The sequence below is a fragment of the Podarcis cretensis genome (genome assembly GCF_951804945.1).
Source record: "Podarcis cretensis genome assembly, chromosome: 1".
NCBI classification, from domain to species: Eukaryota; Metazoa; Chordata; class Lepidosauria; order Squamata; family Lacertidae; genus Podarcis; species Podarcis cretensis.
Genome location: NC_137170.1, coordinates 33,650,477 through 33,665,400, shown reverse-complemented (window position 1 = coordinate 33,665,400; position 14,924 = coordinate 33,650,477). Strand labels below are relative to the sequence as shown.

The 14,924-nt window shown below is 39.5% G+C and overlaps 1 protein-coding gene across 2 annotated transcripts in view; it reads left to right on the top strand.

Moving 5' to 3' along the window:
• Nucleotides 1–14,924, top strand: part of TTC6 (tetratricopeptide repeat domain 6) — a 61,855-nt gene that overhangs the window by 26,340 nt on the left and 20,591 nt on the right. For both annotated transcript variants that reach the window (XR_013833217.1, XM_079954294.1), the window contains exons 14-22: nucleotides 1,059–1,576; nucleotides 2,624–3,092; nucleotides 5,148–5,277; nucleotides 5,577–5,752; nucleotides 7,453–7,589; nucleotides 8,358–8,527; nucleotides 10,200–10,320; nucleotides 11,423–11,573; nucleotides 12,387–12,469. Coding sequence is in view for 1 of the 2 variants with exons in the window: in XM_079954294.1 (XP_079810420.1) it covers nucleotides 1,059–1,576; nucleotides 2,624–3,092; nucleotides 5,148–5,277; nucleotides 5,577–5,752; nucleotides 7,453–7,589; nucleotides 8,358–8,527; nucleotides 10,200–10,320; nucleotides 11,423–11,573; nucleotides 12,387–12,469 (1,955 nt within the window). In the remaining variant the exon portion in view is untranslated. The remainder of the gene's footprint in view (nucleotides 1–1,058; nucleotides 1,577–2,623; nucleotides 3,093–5,147; nucleotides 5,278–5,576; nucleotides 5,753–7,452; nucleotides 7,590–8,357; nucleotides 8,528–10,199; nucleotides 10,321–11,422; nucleotides 11,574–12,386; nucleotides 12,470–14,924) is intronic.

Genomic DNA, 14,924 nt, shown 5'->3' with positions numbered 1-14,924 from the left:
TCTTGATCCCATGGACCAGAGCACGCCAGGCACTTCTGTCTTCCACTGCCTCCCAAAGTTTGGGCAAACTCATGCTGGTAGCTTCAAGAACACTGTCCAACCATCTTGTCCTCTGTCGTCCCCTTCTCCTTGTGCCCTCCATCTTTCCCAACATCAGGGTCTTTTCCAGGGAGTCTTCTCTTCTCATGAGGTGGCCAAAGTATTGGAGCCTCAGCTTCACGATCTGTCCTTCCAGTGAGCACTCAGGGCTGATTTCCTTGAGAATGGAGAGGTTTGATCTTCTTGCAGTCCATGGGACTCTCAAGAGTCTCCTCCAGCACCATAATTCAAAAGCATCAATTCTTTGGCAATCAGCCTTCTTTATGGTCCAGCTCTCACTTCCATACACAACTGGCTTAGTTTAGGTCATTATTGCCTGATGTCTTTCTGCTCAGTCAGGGGAGACTCCAGGGCCCTCTCCCTCCCAGCAAACCATAGATTCTGAACAGGCCTACAAAGAAAACCTACAGAGAAAAGGGGTGCATATTACTAGGCTGCTCTTTGGTTTCCTTCCTTTTAGACCTCCTAGGTTTTTTCCATTGACACTCACGTGAACTAAGACGAAACTAAGGCAAAATGAGAGGGGTTGGGGTAGATACTTGATTATGTTGATATGTCACATAATCTTATCTTGCCTAGGCAAGAGGAGGAATTAACCTGCTCATGCTTGGCTTATTCTTGCTCACTCTCTCAAGAGGATCTGTTTATTTGATTGTAACCTTTAGCAGGGTTCCACTAATGCAATGGGACTTCCGTTTCTTCTCCTTCAGCCCCCTCTTCATCCACCCCAAGCTGCTCTGAAGGGTCCCCCAATGCTCCAGGGCTCCTTTTGAGGGCACACGGGGGCTGGAGGGGACAGGAGAAATTCTGCACACACAGTCAGTTGTGGAAGCAAAGGTGCCGGGTTGGAGACAACCCATACTAAGTACCCAGCAATCCAATTTTATACTGCTGACTACTTTTGGAACGTTATCCAACAAAACTAAAAATAAACAAACCGAGATTTGTTTTTCTTACAGGAAGTTCTGGTTAAAAGACCTCATAGTGCACCAGAATTATCATTCAGAGACAAATCTGCTTTGAAGATTTCTGCTAATTTTAGAACCACTATGGAAGAGATAACTGTTATGAAAAAACATCTTTCAGTAGATACGGAAGCTACAAAGCCTGGCATTTTATCAACAAAGCCACAAAGCTCTCTTAGCCTTGAGAAAAGAGAATCTGCCGCACACAAAAGTGTTCTTGTTGGTTCAGATAAAGATTCTGATATAGCTTTGGCAAGTACATTCAAGCAAACAAAAGGTCTTTTCTCCTCTAGAGGACGATCTGCATCTATTGCACCCACTCCAGCTCCTGAACCTATAGATGAAACTAATCTGGTTGAAGAATCTAGAAAAGCCGGGATGAAGTACATCATTTTCCCAAGGAAAGCATCATACAAAAGGAGATCATTGAAAACAGCAGGGAAATACATTTCTCTTCATATATTAGAAAGTGTTTGTGAGAAATTAAGAGAACCTCCTCAGATTCTTAAAAGGTCTGCCTTTTTATTAATATTTGCAACTTTTAATTTTATATATTGAGCATTTTGGGGTATGGAAAGAGTAATTTCCCCAACAGCACCAGATACCATTTTTGTGTGTGTGCCAGTTCTTTATGGGTAATACAGTAATACTAGCTTTCCTAAATTGGTGTTATCCTGATGCTTTGGGTTACAACTCCTTTCAATCCCAGCAAGCAAAGCCAGTGGTAACAGATCATGGGAGTTGTAGCTTGTAGTCCAAAACATTTGGAGGGTACCAGATTGGTACCAGATATGTTCACAAGAACATCAACTGTGGGCAGAAGATTCCCAAAGGATTCAGTATAGCTTTGTTTCCTCTCTTCCCTCAGCAAATGCTCAGGCAGTAGGCAACCCTTTTGCCTAAATGCAAGTTTCATGTTGTGTTCTTGCATTTCATCACATAGAGCAGTCAAATTGCCTGAGGATATGAAATGGCTCACAGACTTCCAGTGCTCTGCTACAGCCTAGTGCACTGCCAGTGGTTGTGTGAAGGACTGATGTGGAAAAATACTTTCTAATCATTATGGGATTCTCTGTGTATGGGCGCTGCACTTTTGGTAGCACTGAATTGTCCCCACCCCCCTTTTTTTACAGTAAATTAATTACAGTTAATTTTACAGTAAATTAAACTAAACATGAGAGGAAGGTACTATTTGGATTTTTTGTACCTTGTTCATCAGAAAATGCTATTTAGGCTATACACATTGCTTATCGGTTTGACACATGAGTGTATAATAAAGAGTTAGAGAGCTCTTTGATTACTAAGTTTTCTACATAAATTATAAATTTTCTACATAAAAATAAATACTAATGACAGTGTAAACCATTTTTATGCACCCCTGATAGGAATCTTCTGTTATGTGTTGAAACTTGAATATTATGCAGGAATCAAATACGTTATTAAACTTTATAATGAATATTTATTGGTCATATGTCACATTGTTACATATGTCATATTGGTCATATGTCAGCAACAAATGTACAGGCAAAATGTAATTATAGTTTTGGCTTTTTCATTAGGTCTGCATCTCTTGGAAAGCTTCCAATTCATAATAAATTCTGTATCAAAGTATCTCGAGCAGTTCGAAGTTATCGAAGTCCCAGCCTCCCTTGCTGGCTAGATTTTGAAAAATTTGCAGCAAGCCAAGGGAGAACCCCAGAAGACACCGATGATTATCTTTGGGCCAGAAAAATCTGGAATAAATGGTTTGATGAGCAATACCCTCCCAGTAGGCAATCTTTTACTGATAAATCAATGGCAGGCAAAAAGGACATAGAGGAGGAAACCAAGGACACAGAATTAGTAAACACAATAAATCCTCTTCTCTTCGAGGGAAAGCCAGATGAACTTGAGCAGTGTCAATCTGAAATTGATAAAATAACCCAAGAAATAGATGAAGGAAAATTTTCTGGGTTTAACTATTGTAGACGTGGAGCAATATACAGGAAAATAGGCAAAATGAAGGCAGCCATGGATGACTTGGAAAAAGTAAGTTTTAAAGAAATAATACCTATTTTTTCTTGCTACTGAAGATGCTTTGTTATCTTATTAATAACTATGACCCTCTGGCAATGACAGATGAACTAAAAAAATGGAAGAGCATCTTTTTCAAATAATCCCCTTGCTGGATTCCTCATTTTATGCACTTTTCTATTTAGAAAAAAAACTTTGCAGGACTATATCTGGAAACCTAGCAATTTTGCAGATAATTATGTCACCAGTGATCTGTTTTCATTATACCCTACATATCTGAACACACAATATTTTTTTTAATATATTTTAATGAAAGTCTTAATTCCACATTATGGTTATTGACAGTTGTACGACCTACTCAAACTCATTGTTCATTTTTAATAAGATTGCAGTAGGGTTTTTCACAATACAATACAATGAAAACAAAGTAAGCAAAAACAAAAAGAGGTAATAAAAATGCAAAGTCCTCTCTCAAAGGTAGATCCTAACCCTTGTCTCACACAGAAAGAGGTGGGCCTTCCCAGCTATCACCTGGGAGCTTTCCTACTACCCTGGGAGATCTCCCTTTCCCTGCCTCTCACACAAGGTCCTCCACCAGCCATCCATCCATCATCTTCAGCTACATAAAATCCCCCAGTCATTCATGGTTCACTTTTGACAAGTTTGTGGACTATAGAAACATCAAGCTGTTTACCAGGTGGTGATGTTATGCATACGTTTGATGTCATACAGACATGGTGCTACTACACTTGTTTAGAAGCTAGGCATGAGTATCAGAGAATTGCTGTATTGTGTACAGGCAACTCCCCATTTACGTGGGAGTTACATTCTGAAGCACCGGAAACACCATTGGAAAAGCTGGCAAACACCCTCTAAACTTCTGGAAACCCTTGAAAACCCTTTAAAAAACCCAGCAGCACTTAACAGATGCAACTCCACCACAGTCGCTCCATCCGAACTCCCTTGCTCCAATTAAACTCTCCACAGGCCTTAACAGTCAGAGCAAGGGCTCCTGGGATTGTGCTTGCAAAGGCTCGTGGGATTTCTAGGCACTGTTTTACATATTTTTTGCCCTTTCTGGGCTCTTTTAGGGCTGTTTTTGCCACTTTAAAAGTCACTTTTGGGCTTGGTGCAATGTGTGCATGCACAATCATGCATCAATTGAATGCTTGACAATTGTATTTTTTTCAGTAGCATATAATAGAGTTAGTGTGTAGTAAGGAAGCTTGCTGTAGCAGTAAGCTATGCTAGACAGACCATAGATCTTTCTTATATGACTGTTTTATATTGGGGTCCAGAAGAACATATTGAAACTAGATATTCAGTATAGGTACTTGCAGCCTACAGTGACCAGTTTATATTCACTTTGGACTGAGTTTAACTACTTTCTGTAGCCAAGAATTTCAAAATGCATTTTGTTAATATGAGAGCAACAATATAAGCTAAAAATGGTACATTTATTTAATTTTTAAGTATGCAAGGAGCTTCAGTGCATAAATGTTTTGCAGCAACTAATTGTAGGGCACTAAAGGAGGTCTCAGGCCAGGATTCCTGGCAGCCATGCTCAGGCAACTACTCTGTTCCTACCTGCCAGATCATTCAGTCAGTTTATTCTATGTCCACTAGGTCTTATAAATCCTAACCTCAGAGCAACTGGTCTGCAGTGTGAGCATATTACCTGTGTGCCCGTTTCCTTCCCTTGGTGGCTTCCATAAATATAACAGCTGTACGGCTTTGACTGTGGATCTGCTTCTGACTGCCCTTTCCACAGATGCTCTGATGCTGTTCTGCAACTTGACTTGTGTTCAGTGTACCTTCCTCTGGTCCTTGTTTCCTGGTTGGAACTCAGCCCTTGCCCTTTTTAGATGATATATCTGCTTTTGACCCAGAAGCTAGCTCCACCTGGTCCTGGAACCAGATTCTATAGAGCCTAACCAAAACTTAGATCTCACCATGTTGTTTTTTCTTTGATCCCCAGTGATGTGCCCAGAGGTGCAACTGAAGATGTGCCTTATGATACACTGGAATTTTTAGCTAACTAATAACCAGTTTATCTCATTACTTTCACAGGCGATAAGTTTAGAACCAATGCTGGTTAATGCCTATTGGCATAGACATTTAATTTTCATTTACCAGAACAAAATGCTTCCAGCGCTAGAAGACCTGAATTTTATAATTAAGTGCAACAAAAACAATGCAGGCAAGTAACTTTGAAACCCCATGATGTACAATTTCTGAGAAGCTCCTGATTATGTGTCCCCGATATCAAATCAGTATGTACAGAAGTTTTATTATTATGCAACACTTCTTCCAAATATCCATAGGTCAAGACAAAGGTTGGAAAATTACTTCCAATACATTTGCAGATTTGAATCACATGATTTTGTTTGCAAATTTTTATTACAGTTGCAATTAATTTTAGTTAAAAAAATTAAACATGCATATCAATGATATTGGGCATCTGAAAGAGACTAATTTTAAAGTATTTTGATTATGCAGATGCATATCTGTCAAGAGCTGAAATATACAAAAATCAGGGAGATAATTCATTAGCAATTATCAACTACAGTCTTGCCCTGAAATGCAGACCTACAGATGATGAAATATATTACAAAAGAGCTGAGGCCCATGAAGAGGATGGTGATATAATACTGGCGATAGAAGATTATGCCAAAGTAAGTATTGCTATATATAGTTTTACAATATATTTGGGCCAGAATCAAAAAACCTGTACAATTACTTCTGTGCTCGCAAAGGATTCTTCGCAAAGGTTCTTAAAATGGTGGTCACACAACACTATTGAAGCCAAAGTTGTGATATGACATGAGGGCCTACTATTCAAAGAAAAAACAATAAAAGCTCTTACTGGGCAAGAGTAAAAGTTGAGTTTGCCTAGTTATTGGTTTAGTTACTTTGGTATACCACCCACCAATCAATATTGGGGAATTTCCAACTAATGCATCCCATCAGTGCAAGGATTTGCATTTGCACAATGGGACTTCCCCATATTCTTCCTGCCATGTTACCCTAAATCGATATGAATGGACATGGCTAATTTAGGTGCATTCATTTCAGTTGAACTACTCTGAGTAGAACTTTATTGGACACAATCCAATAATAAAAAAGAGATAAATCACAATTGACAAAATATGGATTGAAAAGACTGTGAAAAATGAAAAGTACCAACTCTGTTGGGAAGGCATTCCATAACCAGGGTGCCAGCACTAAAAACGCTATCCCTTCAGAAGTCACTTATTGTACCTTATTTGGCAGTAAATCTAGTAGCAAGGAGCACAACCCTTTGGGAACAAACAAGTTTGGCAGGATGGGCTGCTTTGTTCTTTCTCTTCATGGGACTGTCTGACTTACAGTAGTCATGCTCAGAGTAGATGCACTGAAATCAATGGGCTTAAATTAGTCTTGACTTAAATCAATTTATGGTACAGTGGTGCCCCGCAAGACGAATGCCTCGCAAGACGTAAAACCCGCTAGACGAAAGGGTTTTCCGTTTTGGAGGCGCTTCGCAAAACGAATTTCCTATGGGTTTGCTTCGCAAGACGAAAATGTCTTGCGAGTTCCTGCGGGTTTTTTCCCCTCCCCCCCTTTTTCTAAGCGCTAAGCCGCTTATCAGCTGATCCACTCAGCCGCTCAGCCGCTTATCAGCTAAGCCGCTAAGCCGCTTAACAGCTGATCCGCTAAACAACTTAACAGCTGATCTGCTAAGCCGCTTATCAGCTGATCCGCTAAGCCACTAAGCCGCTTATCAGCTGATCCGCTAAGCCGCTAATAGCGCTAGTCCGCTAAGCCGCTAATGGGCTTGCTTCGCAAGACGAAAAAACCACAAGACGAAGAGACTCGCGGAACGGATTCTTTTCGTCTTGCGAGGCACCACTGTAATGGGTGTGACATTATAGACACAGCTCCCATTCTGAGTATGATTTAGTATGATTTACTCACTTGCTGTTTATCCACTTAACATTGCTCTCAGCTTCTTATCTCTCTCTGAGAAAGAAAAAAGAGGTAACCTTTTCTCCCCAAGTTGGACATGGTGGAATATTTTTTGACTGGATCAGTGGCAGGGAAGGAAAGGGTTAAGCAACCCAGCTTTGGCAGTCCACTGGACTCCATTCAACTAAATAGATGCACTAGCAGCAACCAGCGCAATGGGACTTTCCTCATCTCCCCTGCCCACCCAAATCAGCTCGGGGGGGGGGAGGGGTCAGGAGAACACCTAGAAGAGCACACAGAAAGATGAGAGGGGAGATAATTTCATTTGGCAAGAAGACATGCTTGTGTTGATGGAATGATTGCCTTGGTGTGACATTATGAATACAAAAGCAAGGGTAACAATTGCATGTATTTTATTTCAATCTAGTGCCTTTTCTATAATCCCAAAAGAACTGATGCACTTATGAAGCATGGAATACATTACTTTAATAAATCTATATGGAATATCGCTATTAATGATTTTACAAATGTGATTAAACAGGACCCAATCATTGCAGAGGCAAGGTAACTGCAAATTATATATGAATTTAAGCAATTATAGTTGACTTCTAAATCCCTTATAACAGTGAGAAAATGATTATGCCCTGCATTCAGTGTCTGCCTGTGACCTCTTGTACATTGAGTGAAAGTATCTGTGCCCTACTTTCTGGGTATAAATATATAAGAGTGATGAGTGCCATTGTGTTACTTGTGTCTATCTGTTGGAGAGAGAGAGAGAGAGAGAGAGAGAGAGAGAGAGAGAGAGAGAGAGAGACTGAGACTGGATCTGATGACACAAGGAGTGCCAATGTCTTATGAAATCTGTCTGTGGTGGTGGGTCAATTGTGTTGTGCAGAGCTATCTCTGCTATTGGTATATATGCCTCTTGAACCTTCATTTAACCTTCTTTGCATCAGAATGTTTGTAAGGTTCAGGATAGTAGTCTATGGAATATATTAATTTATATGGCATTGTTAAGACAATACGTACACTTTTTGTTTTGAGAGCCTGATCAATATGCTTTGTCAAATTCGATGTTTATGTTTTTTAAGCTGCCCATTATCTTTCCTCGCCTCTTGCATTTCAGTTCTAAGCACAGTTACTTTAAGGCAATTCCCACTGTTATGAATGGAACTTACGGTACTTCCATGTAAGCATACTTAGGATCACAGCCTTGACTTGTTTAAATCAAATTAAACACACTGGGTCAAGTTTTGCACTCAGACACAATTTATATAAATGCAGAATATTGTAAAGCTAGTATGATGAGGAAAATATTGGTTTGATTTCTAGAACCTATCGAGGGAGAATATATATTAAACTAGAGCAGTATAAAAATGCAGCTGAAGATTTTGCTGTTGCAATTCACTTGAATCCTAATGATTGGATTGCATACTACCACAGAGGTTGTCTTTTGCGAACGCTGGATCCAAAACAAGCCCTGCAGGACTTGAGTGTTTCTGGTATAGTATACACTGCTTTTATTATAAATGCATGGTGTTTGTCTGTTTTTTAAAGTTCAAAGTGTGAATTTATACATTTTTCTTTTTAAGTATATCAGATATCTATATCTCCTGCCTTTCTCCCTAATGGGACTCAAGGTGGCTTACAGCTGAAAATGAGAACTGCTGAAAACATAGAAAAAATAAAATTAAAAAAACCAATTAAACATTCATAGAACTAAAAGTATATACAAATTTTACATCTATATGTTGAAGATTTTTACTTTAAACACTGGAAAGCCCTTCCAGCATATGTATATGTATATATGTACAGTGGGTGGTACCTTGGTTCTCAAACTTAATCCGTTCTGGAAGTCCTTTCCAAAACCAAAGCGTTCCAAAACCAAGGCGCGCTTTCCCATAGAAAGTAATGTAAAATGGATTAATCTGTTCCAGACTTCCAAACAACCCCTAAAACAGCACTTTAACATGACCATTGATCCATAAAATGAAAGCAATAAACAGTGTACTGCAGTCACACAATCAGTCAATCAGTAGCTGAACTGGGCTCCACACAGTCACAAAAACAAAACAAAAAGCCGCAAAAACAAAAACGCAAAATAAATAGCAAAAACAGACAGACCTCAGCGTAACACTCAAAACAGAAGTGTGGCACTCAAATTGGAGCATGTTTGGCTTCCGGAAAAAGTTCGCAAACCAGAACACTTACTTCCACGTTTGCAGTGTTTGGGTTCCAAGTTGTTTGAGTACCAAGGCGTTTGAGAACCAAGGTACCACTGTACTACTTACATTTTTATGTGTATCTATACAGTATATAGATACATAAAATGAACTGACATGGACCCTGCCATCATCATCTGAGGCCCTTCCTCACGTGTCTCTTCCACAAGCAGTCTGAAGGGTGGCAACATGAGAAACAGGCCCTTTCTGCAGTGCTTGTGGAATGCTCTCCGCAGGGAGGCTTACCTGGCGCATTCATTGCATATCAGGCGAAAACGTTTTTCTTCAACTGATTAACATTCTGTGGCTTTTAAAATGTTTTTGTTTGTAGGAGAGGTGTTATTGGTTTGTTTTTGTTTTATTATGTATTTGGTATCTCTCTCTTATTTTTCTGTTGTGAACCACCTTGGCATCTTTGGATGAAGGGTGGTATATAAATTTAATAAATAATAATATTTAGCCCAGGAGGTATGACTGGCTCTCACATTTATTTGGGCAATTTTTTCAATATTTCCATTGTCCTGCTCCTTTATGTTCAGAATCCCTTTCTCCTATCCTTCCATTATTAGAGTATTTTCCCTCCTTGAAAAAAAGTTCACTCCTATTCACAATGAACACCTCAATTTCTTTGTGATGGGGTTGTAAGGGTTGTTTTGTGATCTGATACAACCATACAACTTTTTCACAAGCTCCCATAGATATTTCAAGGTCACTAAATCTCTCGAAGCAATCATAGAGGTGCAGTCATGCACATTTGGTGATATTTTAAAACAAGCCCTTCAGTTTTACAAGGAGGCTGTGATTTGTGCCAGAGCAGTGAAGAGCAAACCAGAAGGAATTAACTAAAGGATGAAGTGCACACTGAGATAATATATAATTATTGCAAAGGCTATATTTCATGAAGGGCATATAGAAACAACTATATATACCTGGTTTCCTCATCCCTCCTCAGTTCTTCTCAATCACAAGTTTGAGAATCTTGCTGCTTTCCTTCACCGTGGGATCTTGTATTCAGAGCTGAAACAGTGGTTACTGGCAATCTGTGATTTTGAAACTGCACTCTCCTTGGACAGGTATGTTCTATTTATTTATTTATTTATTTATTTATTTATTTATTTATTTATTGCTGTATTATTATTATTATTATTATTATTATTATGGCATTCATGCCTGCTGATCAAATAAAATCAATTGACAAAACACATTAAAACCAGCTAATGTTTTTCAGAGCTAACCCTCTGGGGGCCATTTAACTTTTTTAGAGCCTGTGTATTTCTGCATTTGCAGTAAACCATGTTTTAGCTTGGCATGATATACAAACCAGTGCCCTGCATATGGAGGTGCAGAAATGCCAGTCCTTGACCTACGGAGAGGGCCATCATAAGCAAAATAGACTCTATACAGGTCCTAACTTTTATATTGTTTGGGTACAGAGTAATGCACACCACCACCTGCTTCCCAAATTAGTCAGATCCAATTAATGTTTTAAAAAACAACAGCTCCACTATCACCACCTTAAGGGATAATGGAACCATTTTGCTGAAGGAGGAAGGTATTAACTATCAAACTACTCAGACCAGGTAGTCTCCTATTGCTTGGCTGTATTACCCAAGAAGCTACACTTCTTATATCTTGTATTCCTTGCTCCTTTCCCCAAAGAAACATAAATAGTAGAGCTTGGAAATGAATCCAATATAGATTCTGATGCTAATGTGGCATCTGTATCAGAATGACACATTATTTTCATTAATTGTTTAATTAATTGTTTAGCTAACAAGTCAGTGTAGGCCACTGATAAATCCCACTTTGTGGATGGCCAGAAAGCAGACGTTCTGTTGCATTGAGGTAAATTATGCTCTTAGTGCCCAGGTTGCCTACAAAGCAGGTTGTGTGATGCCACGCCATGCTGTGGAAAAGAAATGTGTATTCCTCTCCTTGACACTCTGCCGTGCTTCTGCCCTCACTATAAGAAGCAGCACGGAGATAGCAGGAGGGAACTCAAAACATTACTCTTGCTTTTGATATGTAGCGTGTACAGGTCTAGGATGGAAACATGTTTTTCTTACTGGAAAGCAGACAGGCTTTAATTCAAGAAATAATATGGAATTCGATGTTGCATAATGCACAAACATGTTGAAAAATGTCATGCTCATAGCATTCTGTCTCTATTTTCAGGAGCCTTTCCGTAGCTTACATAAATATTGGACTGATTTTGATGTTATATATGGACCGTTATTTTGAATCTATTCGACAGTTCACTCAAGCCATTCAGCTGGATCCATTAGATATTAGACCATACATGTGCAGAGCCCAGGCACATCAAAGGGTATCTATCTATTCTTTACCTATGCTGTAGAATTTGTGTGATAGGTGCTCACTAACTAGCTGCTTTAAGATTTACATATAAAACAATACTGGGACAATGTGCAAGAAATGCAAAGACTTTCTCAGTGCAAACAACAGAAGTCCTGGTGTTTTCTTAGTCAGAACCATCTCTCTGAAGGCTTAATTTAGTTCTAAAAACTAATGAAGAGCATTTAGGGTCTACGGTGTTGAACATTCTGGCTTTGTTTTTTTCCTTGATACATACATGTGCTAGTTAAAACTTCCCACTTGCTTAATTTTTTTTTAAATTTCCCCATATATATTTGGGGGAGACAAAGGGGAGAACCCCTTCTCCTCTGGACAAAAAGTTTGGAGTCTTAACTCCTAGTATCACAGGAGAAGCTTTTTTAAAAAATATAAATGTCCTCTTCAGAAAACCCAAATTAATGTATAGGTCCAGAATTTCTGAATGAATTCTGTATGTAAGTAAATGTTGGCCAGTTATACCAAGGTACTAAAAAACTGAAGAAATTTGGATTTGGAAATCTGGACATGCCCTATTATTTACATAAAAGGATTTCCTTCGGCTAGCAGGGATGGTATGATGGATTATGGCCCTTCCTTTTGGTCAAGGCAGAAATGAAAGCTGTGGAAGTTTCTTAACAATTGGTTGAAGTTTATATAATATTAAAAGATATGAATTAAAAATGTTTTTAAAAGGAGGAGGTGGTCCTTGTATAGGAGAACACATTGAATGAGATGGTGGTATCCTGAGACAAAGAATAATGGATGTTTGTCTGTTTTAAAATAACAGGTTCATGATCTAAAGAGTGCAATTAAAGATATAAACAGAGCCATTCATCTCCAGCCCAACTCACCCCACTTATGCTTAACAAGGTAAGATTGTTATCAGCTCCTTTTCTCATTTTGTTTCTTTCTTTCCTACTTTTATTGTCCACTTGTATTATCACTGTGTATGATGTAAGCCTTTGACATGATGTTAAATGTGCTATTACATTTAATGTTTCTTTTTTAAACTTAAAAAAAAACAGTTTTGAGGGAGTATTCTTAATCATTTCCCCCAACATCACACTCTGGGAAAAATTACCTCCCAAACTTGCTGTTTCCTTCCTTTCAGTGAACTAGTCTGGGTCATCACCAGGAATGTGGTTGGGATCCCATGTATGTATGTATGTATGTATAAATGAATGAATGAATAAATTAGTGTATTCATACATGTATAAATGCATTTATACATTAATGCCATGTCTAGTTTGACTCTTGGTGTCTGTTTAGGGACACTGAAGGTTACAAGTGGTGGCTTGGTATACTAGGTGAATATCAACCTTTGTTGAAAAATCACAGAAATTACACTGATGTGGGTTGAGGGTTGCACATATATACTGTGCTGCCTTCATGTTGCTAAGAAATAACATTGGTAGCAGAGTGCAGGTGCTAACCATTAACTGGCCTGGTAGCCACTGTGTTGCCCTCCAGATGCTGTTGGAGCCCAAGCCCTATGAACCCTAGCCAGCATGGAGTTGTAGGCCAGTAACATTTTGAGGACACCACATTGGCTATCCTTGGCCTAGGACCTAGTCCTTGTAAATTCCTTGCTTTGACTGTGAAGTCATCATGGAAGGTGGAGCACTGTATTCCATTCTGTCAGCCCAAGACAAGCTTCTGCAATGGCTTCAGCTCTGAAGGAGATGGAGGACTGAACTCAACTTCTCTCCATTAGCCCGGAAGTTCATGCTTCATTGACTCATATTTGAGGGCAGCATACAACTCAGCTGCTTCTGCTATTTCTTCATAGGTCCTCACTATGATTTCAGATGTGTGGTCTACTAAAGTAGTTTGTATCCTTTTAAATTTAGTTTTTAGGTCCTTTAAAAGGTAAAGGTACCCCTGCCCGTACGGGCCAGTCTTGACAGACTCTGGGGTTGTGTGCCCATCTCACTTAAGAGGCCAAGGGCCAGCGCTGTCCGGAGACACATCCGGGTCACGTGGCCAGCGTGACATCGCTGCTCTGGCGAGCCAGAGCCGCACACGGAAATGCCGTTTACCTTCCCGCTGGTAAGCGGTCCCTATTTATCTACTTGCACCCGGAGGTGCTTTCGAACTGCTAGGTTGGCAGGCGCTGGGACCGAGCAGCGGGAGCGCACCCCGCCGCAGGGATTCGAACCGCCGACCTTTCGATCGGCAAGTCCTAGGCGCTGAGGCTTTAACCCACAGCGCCACCTGCGTCCCACTTAGGTCCTTTAGTGCTGGATAAATATTATTATTTCATCAAGAATGCTACTCTAATTAAAGTGGTCTTAATAGTTGAGATTCTTCAGTGCATAACTGAATGAATAAATAAATAAATAAATAAATAAATAAATAGATTTTCTTAGGGCGTTATTTGACTAAATGAAATTTGCCTACATTAAAAACAAATTAGCTTGATTGTCAGAATCTGATGGAATATTTTACTTCTAGTATCAGCTCAAGAGATATTTTTCTAGGCTGTTATGTTACATATGTTTGGTCTATTGATTTGTACTTTTATCTGCTTTTTTTGGGATGCGGGTGGCACTATGGTATAAACCACAGAGCCTAGGGCTTGCCGATCAGAAGGCCGGCAGTTCGAATCCCCACGGCAGGGTGAGCTCCCGTTGCTCAGTCCTTGCTCCTGCCAACCTAGCAGATCGAAAGCATGTCAAAGTGCAAGTAGATAAATAGGTACCACTCCGGCGGGAAGGTAAACGGCATTCCCGTGCGCTACTCTGTTTCACCAGAAGCGGCTTAGTCATGCTGGCCACATGACCCGGAAGCTATACGCTGCCTCCCTCGGCTAATAAAGTGAGATGAGCGCCGCAACCCCATAGTCGGTCACGACTAGACCTAATGGTCAGGGGTCCCTTTACCTTTACCTGCTTCTTTTGGATATTTTAATATTTATTTATGTAACTTGCCCTTAGGGTCAATAAAGATAGAGAATGGGATATAAATATTGTGAATTAGCACATTTTATTCCTAGTAGATATATTTTAGGCATTTTATTAGGGATGATGCAAAGATTGCTGAATGGTTTTCTTTTTTCCATATGTGGTGGTCTTAAGGCTTACTGGGAAATGATATATAATGAAATGAAAAGGATGTTTAAAATAACGTTTGAAAAAAACCAGAATCCTTTCTTCTGGGATTCATAGGGATAGAACTACCTAAATTGTATAGAAATTTATTTTTGTACATGGCTACAGCGGCAAGAATGTTACTTGCCCAAAAATGGGAAAAAGAAGTCCCAGCAAAGGAAGAATGGATACAAAAACTTATGGAATATGCAGAAATGGCAAAACTTATTGGAAGC